This window comes from Macaca nemestrina, chromosome 1, assembly GCF_043159975.1.
Source record: "Macaca nemestrina isolate mMacNem1 chromosome 1, mMacNem.hap1, whole genome shotgun sequence".
Taxonomy (NCBI): domain Eukaryota; kingdom Metazoa; phylum Chordata; class Mammalia; order Primates; family Cercopithecidae; genus Macaca; species Macaca nemestrina.
In genome coordinates, this window is record NC_092125.1 from 212,390,910 (window position 1) to 212,407,467 (window position 16,558).

General features: G+C 42.3%; 1 protein-coding gene across 6 annotated transcripts in view; it reads left to right on the top strand.

Moving 5' to 3' along the window:
- The window catches only part of LOC105483073 (ubiquitin specific peptidase 48), a 106,452-nt gene extending 93,764 nt beyond the window's left edge, over positions 1-12,688 (top strand). For all 6 annotated transcript variants that reach the window (XM_071098946.1, XM_071098953.1, XM_071098947.1 and 3 more), the window contains 4 exons: positions 1,442-1,567; positions 4,311-4,359; positions 10,748-10,774; positions 12,152-12,688. In XM_071098946.1, coding sequence (XP_070955047.1) covers positions 1,442-1,567; positions 4,311-4,359; positions 10,748-10,774; positions 12,152-12,174 — 225 coding nt within the window. In that variant the 3' untranslated portion in view covers positions 12,175-12,688. The remainder of the gene's footprint in view (positions 1-1,441; positions 1,568-4,310; positions 4,360-10,747; positions 10,775-12,151) is intronic.
- Positions 12,689-16,558: the final 3,870 nt, after the last annotated feature.

Below are 16,558 nucleotides of genomic sequence, written 5' to 3' on the forward strand. Positions count from 1 at the left end.
TTCAAGTGATTCTTCTGCCTCAGCCTCCCGAGTAGCTAGGATTACAGGCATGTGGCACTACTCCCAGCTAATTTTTGTATTTTTAGTAGAGATAGGGTTTTGCCATGTTGGCCAGGATGGTTTCGAACTCCTGACCTCAGGTGATCCACCTGCCTCAGCCTCCCAAAGTGCTGGGATCACAAGCATAAGCCACCACACTCATCTGGAATGTATTTACTTTTTTTTTTTTTTGAGATGGAGTTTTGCTCTTGATGTGCAGGCTGGAATGCAATGGCATGATCTCGGCTCACCACAACCTCCATCTCCTGGATTCAGGCAATTCTCCGACCTCAGCCTCCCGAGTAGCTGAGATTACAGGCATGTGCCACCACACCCAGCTAATTTTGTATTTTTAGTAGAGACGGGGTTTTGCCATATTGGTCAGGCTGGTCTCAAACTCCTGACCTCAGGTGACCCATCCACCTCGGCCTCCCAAAGTGTTGGGATTACAGGCGTGAGCCACTGCACCCCACCATATTTAATTTTTAACACTTGGCCAGAACTGGGGTGGGGCATATGGTCCCTACCCTTCAGAAATTCATATTTTGCTTCCTAGAGGCAAGACTCAGTCTAAGAATATGTGACAGTTCCAAGGGCTGAATTATATACCCCAAGCCATTTGCTGAAGGAATAAGAACAAAAGAGAGAATTTAAAGATGGTTTTAAGAAAGAATTTTGGGCCAGGTGCAGTGGCTCATGCCTGTAATCTCTGCACTTCAGGAGACTGAGATGGGAGGATTGCTTGAGTCTAAGAGTTCGAGACCAGCCTGGTCAACATAGCAAGACCTCGTGTCTACAAAAAAAATTAAAAATCAGCCAGACATGGTGGCACACATCTGTAGTCTCAGCTACTCAGAAGGCTTAGGTGGGAGGATCCCTTGAGCCTGGGAGTTCAAGGCTGCAGTGAACCATAATCGCGCCACTGCACTCCAGCCTGGGTGACAGAGTGAGACCCTATCTCAGCACACACCAAAAAAAAAAAAAAAAAAAGAAGAAGGAATTTGGACTTGACTTGTTGATGAAAGGATATGGGGCCTGGGAATGGTGGGGTGACAGTGATGACCTTGCCCAAGCCTCAGAGTAGCCATCGGCCCAGCGCCACTTTTTACTCGTTTTATTTCCCCACACCTCCATCCTTGGGAAGCTGGTAAGGTAAGGAACAAATGCATCTGTGTGTGTAATTGTTTCCTAATACTCTACCAGACCTCCTAAGGATGTTCCCGGATATATAGGGACGATAGCCTCAATAGGAGTATAACAAGTAGGCTGACTGTAAGCAACAGTGGTTTTGTACTCTGAAGCCTTTTTGTTTTTTTAAGAATCCATACGTAATTTATTTAAATAGGGTATAAGTCTTAGTGTTTTGCATTATACGGACTTTGTCTCTTTTATATTGGCACAGATCATGCATGCATTTTCAGTTGCTCCTTTTGACCAGAATTTGTCGATTGATGGAAAGATTTTAAGTGATGACTGTGCCACCCTAGGCACCCTTGGCGTCATTCCTGAATCTGTCATTTTATTAAAGGTAAGTAAACAGCTCCTTAGCTAAAGAACTCAAGGTTTTACATGTTACATAACTATGTGTAAACTGTGTGAAATGGTGGTTAAAGGATGCATTGAGTCTTTAGCAGAGGGCAGTGGTAAATGAATGCTGTGAGTTTTTGCGGCTCAGCCTAGCTCTGACTGAGCCCCAAGAGACTTAGAGGAGGTCAGGACATCATCATATCTTGTTCTTGTGTGTTACAGTAGGTGCTGTTATGCCACAGCATCAGCAACTGCTGGTACCCTGAGAAGGTGAAAGTGAAGGCTTTCCTTGGCCTTTCCTGGATCACCTGGATCAATTTCTATGCCTTGGTGGGATCAGGGTACATCATTACTTTCCTTTTCCCTGGTAGGGCAGGGCAGTGGTATAAATCCCACCTGCCCAACTGCTAAGCTTCACGCCTCATTTTTCCCGTTTGATTTTCTGTCACAAGGGCCCCCATTCTTCTCCAGATACAGATCTAGTTTTCATTCCTCTCACACTGGGAGGAAGGGAGTGATACTGGGTTGTGGCCCTCTGAACACTTGAGGATTGACTGTCATTCCAAAGAGGAAAGCTGAATAATCTAGTCTCAGGTCACAAAGTTTCTGGGATGTCCCCTCCCCAATGCCCTCCAATCCCCACCCCTGCTTTTTTTTTTTTTTTTTTTTCCTTTTTTGGACTGGATGGATCTGTTCTTAAAACCACACTAATGATACTGATGTCTGCAACTTAATTTGAAATGCTGCCCCCACAAAAAAAAAGCAAAAGATGGGTAGAAGATAGACTTGTGACCAGTGCAAATAGTAACTTATTTTATACTTTAAAATATATCTCTGCTGAGATTTTCATAGTTTTTCATAGTTAAAAGTAGATTCAGCCTCCTCCGTAAGCTTTTCCCTAACTTCCGGTTCAGCAGAATTACTTAACCATACTTCATAGTATTAAAGTATCTCCTCTTTTCCTTTTGGTTCAAAAGTACTAGCCAGCCAAGCTAGGAAACAAGGGTGAAAACACAAGGTTCTGTCACAACAGTCACATACACAACTTAATGGGATTCTGTCCAGGGCATGGAAATTGGTTTTGGATTTAGCAGATATAGAAAGTAGGGACTTCTTTTTTTTTTTTTTTTTTTTTTTTTTGAGATGGAGTCTCACTGTGTCGCCCAGGCTGGAGTGCAGTGGCACGATCTCAGCTCACTGCAAGCTCCGCCTCCCAGGTTTAAGCAGTTATCTTGCCTTAGCCTCCCAAATACCTGGGATTACAGGCATGTGCCACCACTCCTGGCCAATTTTTTGTATTTTTAGTAGAGTCAGGGTTTCACCATGTTGGCCAAGCTGGTCTCAAACTCCTGACCTCAGGTGATCTGCCCGCCTCGCCTCACGAAGTGCTGGGGTTACAGGTGTGAGCCACTGCGCCCGGCCTCAGTGACTTTTCTTTGACAGTGTCTTAGAAGCCCCTACTTTCACTGGGCATGGTGGCTCACACCTGTAATCCCCACACTTTGGGAGGTTGAAGCAGGCGGATCATGAGGTCAGGAGTTCGAGACCAGCCTGGCCAGCATGGTGAAACCCCATCTGTACCAAAAATGCAAGAAAATTAGCCAGGCGTGGTGGTGGGCGCCTGTGATCCCAGCTACTCGGGAGGCTGAGACAGGAGAATGGCATGAGCTTGGGAGGTGGAGGTTGCAGTGAGCCAAGATCACGCCGCTGCACTCCAGCCTGGGCAACAGAGGGAGACTCTGTCTCAAAAGAAAGAAATAGAAAAGTCACTGAACCAGCCTCATTTGCCCAATTCTACCCTCCCTAAGGGCCTGATTTAGTCGCTTCCCATTGTCTCTTTTGTTTCTTGGCCAAAAGAATCCCTACTGTTCCAAATACCACCACATCATGTGGTAGAATCATTGTTCAGGTTTTTTATTTTGAACTGTGAAATGTATGCTTTTCAAACCTTGGAGCCCCAGTTCTGGTGTGATAAAGTTAGGCCCTGGAATGATGAGGCAGACCCATATCTACCCCATCCATGCACACACACCCCTCATCCCACCACCTAACCCCTCTCTCTGTTTAACATTCTGCATTTCCTGGAACTATAGGCTCTGTGAAATGGTTTTGAAAACACACTGAGTTGCTAGATCCTGATGATCCTGTCTAACGTCCTAGAAACAGCCTGTATTGTTGAATGGTTTGTACTTCACATGAGCAGCTAGAGTCTGTACTGTTCATTGGCCTCATTATCCTTGCAGCTAACCTCGTCATAAGCTCAGACATCATAAGCTTCCTCCTGAAAAGGACATGGGTATCTTGTTCTTGCTGGTGACGTGGGACAAAAGTGTAATTTTAACCTAATTGGTATTCTGAGAGGACCAGTCTAACTTTTTATTTGTACCCCTCACTACCACTACCAGTATCTTAGCTCACATTGGTTACATCAGTCTTTAGTAACCCCAGGGTGTCTAAACATTTCCACGTCTAAAAGTGTCTTTAAGAGTGGGAAAATAGTCCCCTCTGCCTTTCCTCTTCACACACACAGTGTACCATTTCTGAGGTGTTGACTCTAGACCCATAGCCACCAGGGCATCCACTGTTAAACCTGGACACCGCTGGCTGTGGCTCAAACTGAGTTCTCTACTGGACAGTGTGTTTTTGTGTCTTGTAGCAATATCACTAGTTGAATCATGGGCCATACTTCAGATTTCAGATTCCTACTCCCTTGTGGTTTTGAATTGTCTTCATTTGTTTTCTAGGCTGATGAACCAATTGCAGATTATGCTGCAATGGATGATGTCATGCAAGGTAAAGATGAATTTGTTTTAGGAATCTGCTGATTAGGTGTTAAATGGAGGTGGGATTTTAGATATTGAAGCTTTAGTGTACAATGCTTTTACTTTGCACCTCGAAAAAAGCTTCCACAAGTTATTACAGTAGAATACATTGTTTGTCTTAAAAGATCATAGAAAGGAGAGAAAGGTATCTACAAAAACTTGGAAAGCTAACCTGAGGAAACTGAAATAAATGTGAGCTCTGCCGATGGAGGAGGTCAACAAGAAGCAAAGCTAAGTCAAATTGCAGTGCCCCAGACAGGCACACACAAATTAGAGGCCCAGGTGCCTCTGAAGGTGGGAATGAATTGTGAGCCTAAAAACAAGATAACACGATACTTGTTTGGAAAACTGTATAAGAAGCAGTTAGACAACTCCCTGCCCTTCACATCCTTTTCACTTCCCCACCCCACCTGGACCTCAGATGGGCACCCAGAATTATGTGTTTCCACACTTGGAAAAATTAAACTAGAAAGGTGGGAACAAAGCCTATACCAAATAGGAGACTATCTCCTAGCCCTTTGCTCAAATTCGGGCAGCCCATTACTTACCTTCCCCCAGGTGGGAAGGGATTTCTCTCCAGGGAAACTAGTCAAAAAAATAACCAATGGATGTAAAAAGTCTGGTTCTGTATGATCAAGTGGGATTTCTCCCAGGGATGCAAGGATGGTTCAACATATGCAAATCAATACATCACATCAGCAGAATGAAGGACAAAAATCATATGATCATCTTAATAGACAAAGAAAAAGCATTTGATAAAATTCAGCATCCCTTCATGGTAAAACTCTCAACAAATTAAGTACAGAAGGAACATACCTCAATATAATAAAGGCCATATGTGAGAAACCCACAGCTGACATCATACTTAATGGCGAAAAGCTTAAAGCCTTTCCTCTAAGAACTGCAATAGACAAGGAGAGCCATTTTCACCACTCTTATTCAACATAGTATTGGAAGTCCTAGCAAAAGCAATTAGGCAAGAGAAATAAATAAAAAGCATGCAAAATTGGAAAAGAAAATTAAATGGTCCCTCTTGGCAGATGACATGCTTTTTTTTCTTTTTTTTAAATAGAGTCTGTCTCTGTTGCCCAGGCTGGAGTACAGTGGCACAATCTTAGCTCACTGCAACCACCACCTCCTGGGTTCAAGTAATTTTTATGCCTCAGACTCCTGAGCAGATGGGACTACAGGCATGTGCCATGACACCCAGCTAATTTTTGTATTTTTACTAGAGATGAGGATTTCCCATATTGGCCAGGCTGATCTCGAACTCCTGACCCCCTGTGATCCGGCCACCTGGGCCTCCCAGAATGGTAGGATTACAGGCATGAGCCTCAGTGCCAGGCCGACATTACGTTATATATGTAGAAAAACCTAAAGATGCCATGAAAATACTCTTACAACAACTGATAAACATTCAGTAAAATTGCAGGATACAAAAATCAGTGTACAAAGTGAGTTTCTATAGTGTAGTGATTATCATGTTCACCTAACAAAAATCAACATATAAAAATTATAGCAGCATTACTATACACCAATAAGAACTAGCTGAAAAAGAAATCAAGAGAGCGGCTGGGTGCAGTGGCTCATGCCTGTAATCCCAGCACTTTGGGAGAGCGAGGCAAGTGGATCAGTTGAAGTCAGGAGTTCGTGACCACCCTGCCAACATGGTGAAACCCCTTCTCTACTGAAATTACAAAAATTAACCAGGCATGGTAGCGCATGCCTGTAATCCCAGTTATTAGGGAGGCTGAGGCAGGAGAATTGCTTGAACCCAGCGGGTGGAAGTTGCAGTGAGCCAAGATCACACCACTGCACTCTCTAGCCTGGATGACAGAGAGACTCCATCTCAAAAAAAAAAAAAAGAAAGAAAGCAATTCCAATAATAATAGCTACAAAAAAATTAAGATTAAATACCTAGGAATAAATTTAACCAAGAATGTGAAACACTTCTACAAGGAAAACTACAAAACACTAATGTAAGAAATTGAAAGACACAAACAAATGGAAAGACATCCTGTGCTCATGGATCAGAAAAATTAATATTGTTAAAATTAACCATATTACTCAAAGTAATCTACAGATTAAATGCAGTCCCTATCAAAATACCAGTTCCTCACAGAAATAGAAAAACACAATCCTAAAATTCATATGGAAGCACAAAAGACCCTGAATAGCCAAATCTTAATCCTCAACAAAAAGAACAAAGCTGGAGGCATCATGCTACCTGGTTTCAAAATATACTACAAAGCTATGGTAACCTAAACAGCATGGTGTTGGTATAAAAACATAGGACAGTGGAACAGAATAAAGAATCCAAACATAAATTCATGTTTTTACAGCCAACTAATTCATGACAACAGCACCAAGAACATACCTTGGGGAAAGGGCACCCTCTTCAATAAATTTTGCTGGGAAAACTGGATATCCATATGCAGAAAAATGAGACCAGACCTCCATCTCTCACTATATGTTAAAATCAACTAAAAATAGATTAAAGACTTAAATGTAAGACTTGAAACTATGAAATTGCTAGAATTCAATATGGGGGAAATGCTGTCAAACATTGGTCTAGACAGAGATTTTAGCTGAGACCTCAAAGCACAGGGAACAAAACCAAAAATAACGAGATGGACTATATTAAACTAAAAAGCTTCTGCACAGCAAAGGAAATAATCAGCAGAGTTGAGGAGACAACCTGTAGAATGGGAGAAAATATAATCTCATTAAAAAGTAGGCAATGGACCTGAATAGATGTTTCTCAAAAGAAGACATAAACATGGCCAATAGGTGTATGAAAGATGCTCAGCATCACTAATCATCAGGGAAATTCAAATCAGAATCACAGTGAGATACCACCTTATCCCAGTTAGTATGGCTGTTATCAAAAAGACAATAACATGTAACTAGGATGCAGAGAAAAGGGAACTCTTATACACTGTTGGTGGGAATGTAAATTAGTACAGCCATTATGGAAAACAGTATGGAAGTTTCTCAGAAAACTAAAAATATAACTGCCATATGATCCAGCAATCCCACTAGTGGTATTTATCCAAAGGAAAAGAAATCAGCGTATCAAAAGGATATCTGCAGTCTCATGTTTATTGCAGCACTGTTCACAACAGCCAAGGTATGGAATCAACCTACATGTCCATCAGTAGATGCAGTGATAAGATATGTTATATTTATATGTACACATACAATGGGATACTATTATTCAGCGATTAAAAAAATGAAATCCTGTCATTTGCAGCAACATGGATGAAACTGGAGGAAATTATGTTAAGTGAAATAAGCCAGGCTCAGAAAGACAATACTATATTTTCTCATACGTAGGAGCTAAAAAAGCTGATCTTGTGGCTGTAGAATGATAGTTATGAGTGGGTGGGAAAGGGGCTGTATGAAGGGAGGTTTGTTAATGGGTACAAACATAGAATTTGATAGAAGGAATAAGTTCTGGTGTTCGATAGCACAGTAGGGTGATATGTTGTATATTTCAAAAGAGCTAGAAGAAAAGATAGTGCAATGTTCCCAACACAAAGAAACGATAGGCCGGGCGCAGTGGATCACTTGAGCCCAAGAGTTCAAGACCAGCCTGGGCAACATAGTGAGACCCTGTCTCTACTACAAATTTTAAAAAGCCAGGCATGGTGGCTTGCACCTGTGGTCTCAGATACTTGGGAGGCTGAGGTGGGTGGATTGCTTGAGCCCAGGAGTTGGAGGCTGCAGTGGGCTGTAATCATGCCACTACACTTAAGCCTGGGTGACAGATTGAGACCCTGTCTCAAAAAAGACGAAATAATATTCAAGGTGATGGATATACTAAATACCCTGATGTGATCATTATACATTGTATGCATATGTCAAAATATCACCTGTTCCCCATAAATATGTACAAATATTATGTTTGGTTTTTATTTTTTATTTTTTTGAGATGGAGCCTCGTTCTGTCACCCAGGCTAGAGTGCAGTATGGCTCACACTGCCTCCGGGGTTCAAGTGATTCTCCTAGCTCAGCCTCCTGGGTAGCTGGGGCTATAGGCATGTGCCACCATGCCAGGCTAACTTTTGTATTTTTGGTAGAGACGGGGTTTCACTATATTGGCCAGGCTGGTCTCAAATTTCTGTCCTCAGATGATCCGCCCATCTCGGCATCCCAAAGTGCTGGGATTACAGATATGAGCTATTGAACCTGGCCTTGTTTGTATTTTTTTTAAAGCTGGTTCATGTCCCAGGCACCCTTTAGTCAATCCCACCATTGCCTACTGAACAGAGATTTCAGACATCTTTTTTTTTCCCCCCGAGATGGAATCTCACTGTTGCCCAAGCTGGAATGCAGTGGCGCGATCTCAGCTCACTGCAATCTCCCCCTCCTGGGTTCAAGCGATTCTTCTGCCTCAGCCTCCCGAGTAGCTGGGACTACAGGCGCCTGCCACCATGCCCAGCTAATTTTTGTATTTTTAGTAGGGACAGGGTTTCACTATGTTGTCCAGGCTGCTCTAGAACTCCTGACCTCATGATCTGCCTGCCTCAGCCTCCCAATTTGCTGAGATGACAGGCGTGAACCACTGCACTCGGCCCAGAAATCTTTTTAGTACCTCATACTTAGGTAGATATGAGCAGCCAGATAGTTGAGGAATGAAAGCCTGGGACCAAAATTTGTCGAGGAAATAGCATAGGAAACATAAGAAAGCTGGAAAATAACCTATAAATAATGGCCAAAAAAAAAAAAAAAAAGCAAACAATAGGAAGAGGAACTATATAAAAGGAACATTTGGAGCATAGAAAAGAGTTCATGGAAATGTAAAAAATGATTGCACCCTGGGTTTGATACAGTTAAGTAAAAAACTAAGGGTAAGACGGTCAGGAAAGCATCTAGAAGTAGGAGGGAAAGCCAGTCGAATTCACAGGATGAAGTCAGGAAGACGAGATAATGGAGCAGTGCCCACGAGATCTGAGGGAAAGCGAGTTCCAATCTAGAATTCTGTAACCCTCACACCTGATAGCCACTTGAACATATATAAGGCCTCAAAAGATTGATCTGTCATGCACCATCTGCCAAGATACTGTGTGAGGATGTGTTCTTTTTCTTAAACATTAAATCAAGAAAGAAATCAACAGTGGACCCAGTAAATAGGGGATCAGCCTAGGATAAGATGCCCTAGAAGATGGTGAGGGAAGTCTCAGAACTGCTGTTCTTCAGCAGGCAGCGAAGACCACCTGATCCATATTGGAGTGGTGGGACGCGAGCTTCAGGAAGGGATGCCACAAGGAAAAGTGGAAGTGATGATGACTGTCTTCAAGAGGTTACAAGTCTTTAAGAATTTACATGTGAATTGGAGATAAATACAGAGAAAATGAAACACATCAGTAATTCAGTAGTTACTAAGCCCAGAAAGACCAAGTCATACCACATAGGAAATAAAACCAAGGTGCACGAAGGCATTCTACTGTGACCAGTATTAATGGAGTAAAAAGTAATGCCAGCTCTGGAGACTGGCTTAACAACAACAAACACCACGTCATCAGGAGGCTGGGTCAGGGGCAGGTGCTATGTAAGCGGTGAAACGGCTGTTTGTATCATTCACTGAAGAATTTATTAGATTTTATCTAAAATTGTGAAGTAGGCCGGGCATGATGGCCCACTCCTGTAATCACTTTGGGAGGCCGAGGCGGGTGGATCAATTGAGGTCAAGAGTTCAAGACCGGCTTGGCCAACATGGTGAAACCCTGTCTCTACTAAAAATACAAAATTTAGCCAGGCATGGTAGCAGGTGCCTGTAATCCCAGCTACTTGGGAGGCTGAGGCAGGAGAATTGCTTGAACCGAGGAAGCACTGGTTGCAGTGAGCTGAGATCATGCCGCTGCACTCCAGCCTGGGCGACAGAGCTAGATTCCCTCTCAAAAAAAAAAAAAAAAAGAGTAAATAAATAAAATTATGAAAAGCATGTTATTTAGAAATAGGCTAAACACCAGAAGAAGCTGCTATGAGAGTCAAAAGTGACTCCTTCCAGAACTTGGGAATGGGAGGAGGAGGCCGAGAGACACAAGTCTGGAGGAGTCATCTACGTGGCTTCCCCCCAGGCCACTCCTAGAGTCGTGCACAAGGTGTGCCCCAGTTACAAACCTTGTCCTGTCAGTATTTGACTTTTTAAATGATGCATATGTATTGCTTTGATAAAAACAGAAACAAAGATTGTTCTGAGATTAATAACATCCATAACTTCAAAGATGATTATTACAGGTGACTAAGATAATCAAAAGTTATTTTAAACTTTGTCTTTAAGCATTGAAGTGATCTTATTACTGTCTGTCATGACAATCTTTTCAATTTAGAATTACTTTTTTTCTTTTTTTCAGTTTGTATGCCAGAAGAAGGGTTTAAAGGTAAGTTACATTTGTCATGTTTTGTTCATGAATGTCAGAGTCATCCTGTAATTTTCTATTAAAGCGAAGGCTATAATTTGATTTTTAAATTTTAATCCAATCTGAGTCTCATGACTAAAATTAATTTTAGTTAAATGCATTTCTTATTCAAGCTTCTTCATTATCTTTTTCAACACTCAAGCCTCAGATGGGGCCTCAGCTGGGGCCTGTGTGTGAGAACTGTTTCTTGCCAGATGTCCATTTGGCCTTCCCTTTCTCATTTTATGGGAGGTTGGGAAATTAGCTAGTGGCATTTCGAGATTTATTTTTAACCTTTTCCCAGTTCTTCCTATCAAGTCCCCTCCTAGAGCAAAACAGTTTGTGTGTAACTATTAAGAATTAGTGGTACAAGAATTTGTCAGATTTTATCAGGTTCAGTGAAAAGATTTAATTAATCACTTAGCATTAAGGCATTTGTTGTATTACTACTTCAAGAGGAGACACGGTGGTGCTCGTACTACATCTGGGCCATGTAGTTGTGCACACCGATAATATTCAAGAAGTCATCAGATACAGACCTTTGACGTTTTAGGATTTTCCTGTTGCTGTCTTGATTCTTTGCCGGCTACTCCAGAAGCCCATGGCAGGCTGTGATTTTGCTAAGGAATGACTTTGAATCACATACCAGGTGTTCCTTGCTAAAGCAAATAAGAGACAAATCTACTGGCCGAAATAAAGTCTTCCTCTTGCTGCAGCTTTGTTGTCTGCATGTTACCACTACAAAGGGACTCCTGATGGGTCAAAACAAAGCAAAAAATGTCTTTATGAAAAATGGTCACTGGCTGGGCATGGTGGCTCACGCCTGTAATCCCAGCACTTTGGGAGGTCGAGTCAGGTGGGTCACTTGAGGTCAGGAGTTTGAGACCAGTCTGGCCAACATGGTGAAACCCCGTCTCTACTAAAAATACAAAAATTAGCCAGGCGTGGTGGCATGCACCTGTAATCCCAGCGACTTGGGAGGCTGAGACAGGAGAATTGCTTGAACCTGGGAGGTGAAGGTTGCAGTGAGCCAAGATTGCACCATTGCACTCTAGCCTGGGCAACAAGAGTGAAACTGTCTCAAAAAAGAAAAACGGTCATTAAATGAAAGCATCAATAAAATCTGGTTAGTTTGTGTGAAGATACACTTAGGAAGCACATGGCTTTCAACAGAAATGTGATTTAGCGTAGAGCCTGGAGTCTGCTGGTATTTTGTCTTATCCTCCCACACCAAGGTGCTGCTGTGTCCATTTATTAAATTGGATGTTCCCTGTTGATGATGTGTTCTTGGTAAATGGAATCCATGACCTTTTAATCTGTAGTTCACAACTATCCCTCCACGTGTGTTTCTTTTCCCAGGTACTGGTCTTCTTGGACATTAATCTTTGAATACTTGCTGACTGCTAAGAAATGACCAGAGGGGAAGAGGAGTTTGACATGTTAGGGCATTAAAGCAAAGGTGGATTTAAGAATTAAACCATTACATGCCCCTTCCAAAAGGCAGAAATCGATTCAAACGTGACTGTCCCAAATGCCTTATGTCAAATAAAGCAGATTGCACTGATGGACATCAGACTTGAAGGAAATGTTTCCAATTTTATATTTAAGGGGGGTGGTGGGTGGGAGGGGGCAAGTAAAGACGGAACAAGTTTAGTAGCAGTAATAGTAAATCATGTTTACATATGAGATTTATAGTCGTGGGAGGGAATAAAGTTCTGTTATATTTCCTTGCTCGAGTTTCATACCAGATGCGTTGGTCCATAAAGGATTGTATCAAGTAGATGAGACAACATTCTGCTCTGAACGAAAAGTAATTTTAGAGACATAACCTGCTTACCAATGCCTGTCTTTGATTCATATTCTACTTTCAATAAAGCATGAAAGTGAAGAACTTGTCCTAAGTGTGGAAAAGTGTCTTCAGATTTAGACTCTCCTCCATGTCAGCTGCAGCGCCACCCGCCTTACACTGCCCGGCCGTCGGTCTCTTGGAGTTGGGTAAAGGAGGGGCACTTGCGTGTCTCCTGCAGTGAGCAAGGAATTATGTCTCATTTTTTGACTTCAGAGGCTTTTTGCTTTGGTGCATTTCAGAAAGGATGGAGAATATTTATTACGTGTGAAAGCATCTTTTTCCGGTTTTGCTGTTATTCAAAAGTGGGAATTTTACCTGGCACGTTTGAAAATAAAAAATCTGCCTACCTATCAGAAGCGTAAATCAGACTGAAGTACATTTGGATAACACGAGGTTTCTATAAAACTTGTTCTTCCTGTCCTCCATGTCACTGTTTCTTGGACCTCAGTTCCCTTTTTGAAAGCATTCTTCCAAAATGCCCTGAGAGGATATCTTAGATCCTATTGTTTAAAAAAGGAAAAGAGTATATGGATGGGGATGTGCTGTCCATCCACCTCAGGATTGTCATTCTTAGCAACACGTAACCGAAGCAATATTCTTAAGAATATTGAAGGGTTTTTTTAATTGAACTTAAGTCTGGAGTTTTTCTTTTTAAAAAAAAAAAGTTTTCCTGTTGAGTACGTATGTATAAGTTTGTGGCTGAGATGCTAGCTTAGGCATCTCTCTTGTTAACACTTTTCTTGGCCTTGGGTTTGTGCAAGGCGTTTTCCCCCTTTCATGAAAATTTGAACTCAGATAATGGATGGGGAAGGCAGATTGTGGTTTGAGACCCAATAACCTTGGCAGCATCCCTTTTGAATAGCTCCTTTTGTCAGAGTAATTATGGCTGTTTAGTAAAATTCTAACTTCGTGTTTGTGTTTCCCCTCTGTGTTTCTAATGTATTCAGTCTGTGCCCTCTGAGGAGGCAGGGGGTCTCTAATGAGCCTGTGGGAGAAGGTGAGAGCTGCACATAGCCCCTCTCAGAAGCCATCCTAGGAGCGGAACCAAGAGACCAGCTGTTCTGGTCTTGCGGTTGGCACAGGTGAAGGACTTGAACTTGAGCTGATGGATCCTGATTTTTAGATCTCATTGTTTTATTAGCTCCAAAGAAATGAATGCAGGAGCCTAAAAGTATAACACAAACTTCTTCTTTCTCAAGGTAAAGACTTTTATACAAGTTCACATAATGCTTGATGAAGCGGCTTCCTTTTCCTTACAAAGAAGCTTGTTGGCCAGAGAACGTTCTTTTTGGGGATTGACATAAACATGTTAGTAGCCCCCAGAAATCTGATACATTTTCCCCAATTTGCTGTTGATAACAGTTTTGAAATTTGTTACTTGGGTATTTTTTCCTCCTGCAGTGCTACAAAATAACAGCCTTTTGTAAATCTTTCAGGCTGGTACCTGCTCTTGAGTACTGGCTTCTTTATTACCTCTGCCAAGGGGTGGGGTAGACCCCAAGTGAGTAGCTCAGGGTCGTCTTCCTCCTGCTCTGACAACTTGCCTTGTTCTGCCGGCACTGCTCAAAGTAACTGCAGCCCAGCGGCTCCAGCGACACTATGAAGCTTTATTACAAAGGCAGGAGATCAGGCCCTAGACCCACTGAATCGGAATCTGCATCCACAGGCCACTCCTGTGCTCTTAGAAATCCTGGACTGGGGCCTCTCCCATCCATAGTAGGCAGAGTTGCAAAGACACGTATGCTTGTATTGAATGGCTTTGCATTGCCGCCCTTCTCACTTTGTACTTCCCTGTACAGGTAAAGGGTATAATCTAAAGCCCGATTCTCGTTTCTGTAATTACGAATAGATGGAGTCCATTTGCCTTCTGGACTGTGAAAAGTTCAGAGACTCTTTGTGTTGGGGTTCTAATGCTGTGCATGTGTACTTTTTTATATTAGATTAGTCTCCTGTACAAGGTATAATGAAGCTTGGGTCTTTTCCCTTTTATATTTCTGACCATTCTTTAATCTCAAACGGATGTGTACAACATACTACACTGGCACAGATTGTCACCACGAACTGAAATAGGCTGCATTTCGGTGTCTTCATTTCCTGGGGAGTAAGTATCTTTCTGTGTATTTATGAACTCTATTGTTTAGAATTACTGTTAACCTTCCGGCCAAATTAAAAAGATATGAATGTCCTTTTATTTCTGTGGAATCATAATCCAGAGTGAATTTTTCAGTTATTTTAAATGTCCTTTTGGTTGGTCCGTGTGGTCATAGATCTGCTCATCAGACTCTGGTTAATATTGGAATCTAATGCTCAGGTTGAATAACCTGTTTTAAAAACCCAGGCGATGATTTATCTCTGTCTAAACAAACTGCTGAAGCGAAATGAGCAGGAAAGCCTGTCTTTCCTGTTACAGAATCGTGGGGCAGAATCATATCCTTTCTCTCGGGCACTTCAGTCCTCAGCTCGTTCAGTGTTGCAGGGGACTGCGAACACAGTGCATGCAGATGAAAAGCCAGCGTTTGCATTTTACGAAGATTTTCCCAGCCTGAGCAACATAGTGAGACTTCATCTCTATAATAAAACAAAAACTAGCCAGGTACGCCAGTGGCCCCAGCTACTCAGGAGACCGAGGCAAGATAATTGCTTGACCCCAGGAGGTCGAGGCTGCGGTGAGCTGTGATCACACCACTGCACTCAGCTTGGGTGACAGAGTGAGACCCTGTCACAAAAAAAAAAAAAAAAAAAAAAGTGCACATCTATGATAACGTCCCATACTCCCACCCCCACCCCAGAGTACAGGGTTTTGTCAACAACATTTCTCATTCTGAAAGCTGGCATCACTCTCCCCCCCACACACACCCATCTCCTAGACATTCTATGGGCAGAAATACTGGCTGGGGATTTGATTATCAACATTATTGGAACCCTCTATTTTTCATTAAAGTATAAATTATAAACATTCGTAAAATAGCACTTTGTTGATTTCCCTGAGCAACATTTCTGTGTCAGGTCCTGTGTGCCAGGTAGACAGTCTCATTGGAAGACAAAAACCACTTCTCCATCCCATATATCCCAAACCTTGGATTTTTTTTCCCCCTTCTGACGTTAATTGGGCTATGAAGTCCGCTAGCTATCCACATAGCACATAAACATACAGGCAGGTGTTGAAAGTGTGGAGTTGTAGAAGTTGGACCACCTGTGTTACAGATAATGTCACCATTTACCTTGTAACTAAGAAAAGTGACTTAATCTTGCTTTACCTTAATTTCTTCATCTCTAAAAGTAACAGTATTTGCCATTTTTGTTTACTACACTCAGAGGATTAAGCAATAATATTGTTGAGGCAAAAGGCTTTGGATTTTTCTTTGTATTTAGAAAAACGGTTGCCTTTCTGAGAAAATGCTGTTGGAATCTCTTCTGCAAGTCTTCAAAAGGAGGTCTTGTAACCACATAGCCAGGCTACCTGGAGCATCTTCTCTGAGAACTTTAGAAACTACGTTTTACTTCAAGCCCTTCCAGCTAAAATGATAGCTAGACAGCTGTTCTACCATCCTGGTGCATAATCTTTCCTTCTGTCCCATAAGGATAATGAAGCCAATGGCCAAACTGCAAGGCTTCTCGATTCGGTGTTTATCTTGCAGGGTCATGTTGAAAGGTATTTGAAACACGCTTAGAATGCATGCTGAAGATTTGTGTCTCAGTGATGGGCAGTTTCTGCCCCAAAGGGGCAGCTTCAGTTGTTTTGATCGTCATTGCCAAGAATATCAGGAACAGATGTCTCGAGCTGCCGAGGCAGGGCTCTGCGGGCACCGGGAAGCAAAGCCATGTGGAGGCCTGTGGCTGGTGCTCAGAGGTCACTTCCTGGTCCGAGAATTGTGTTTTTCATTATTTATTTACCTGGTGACACTTAGTGAATAATA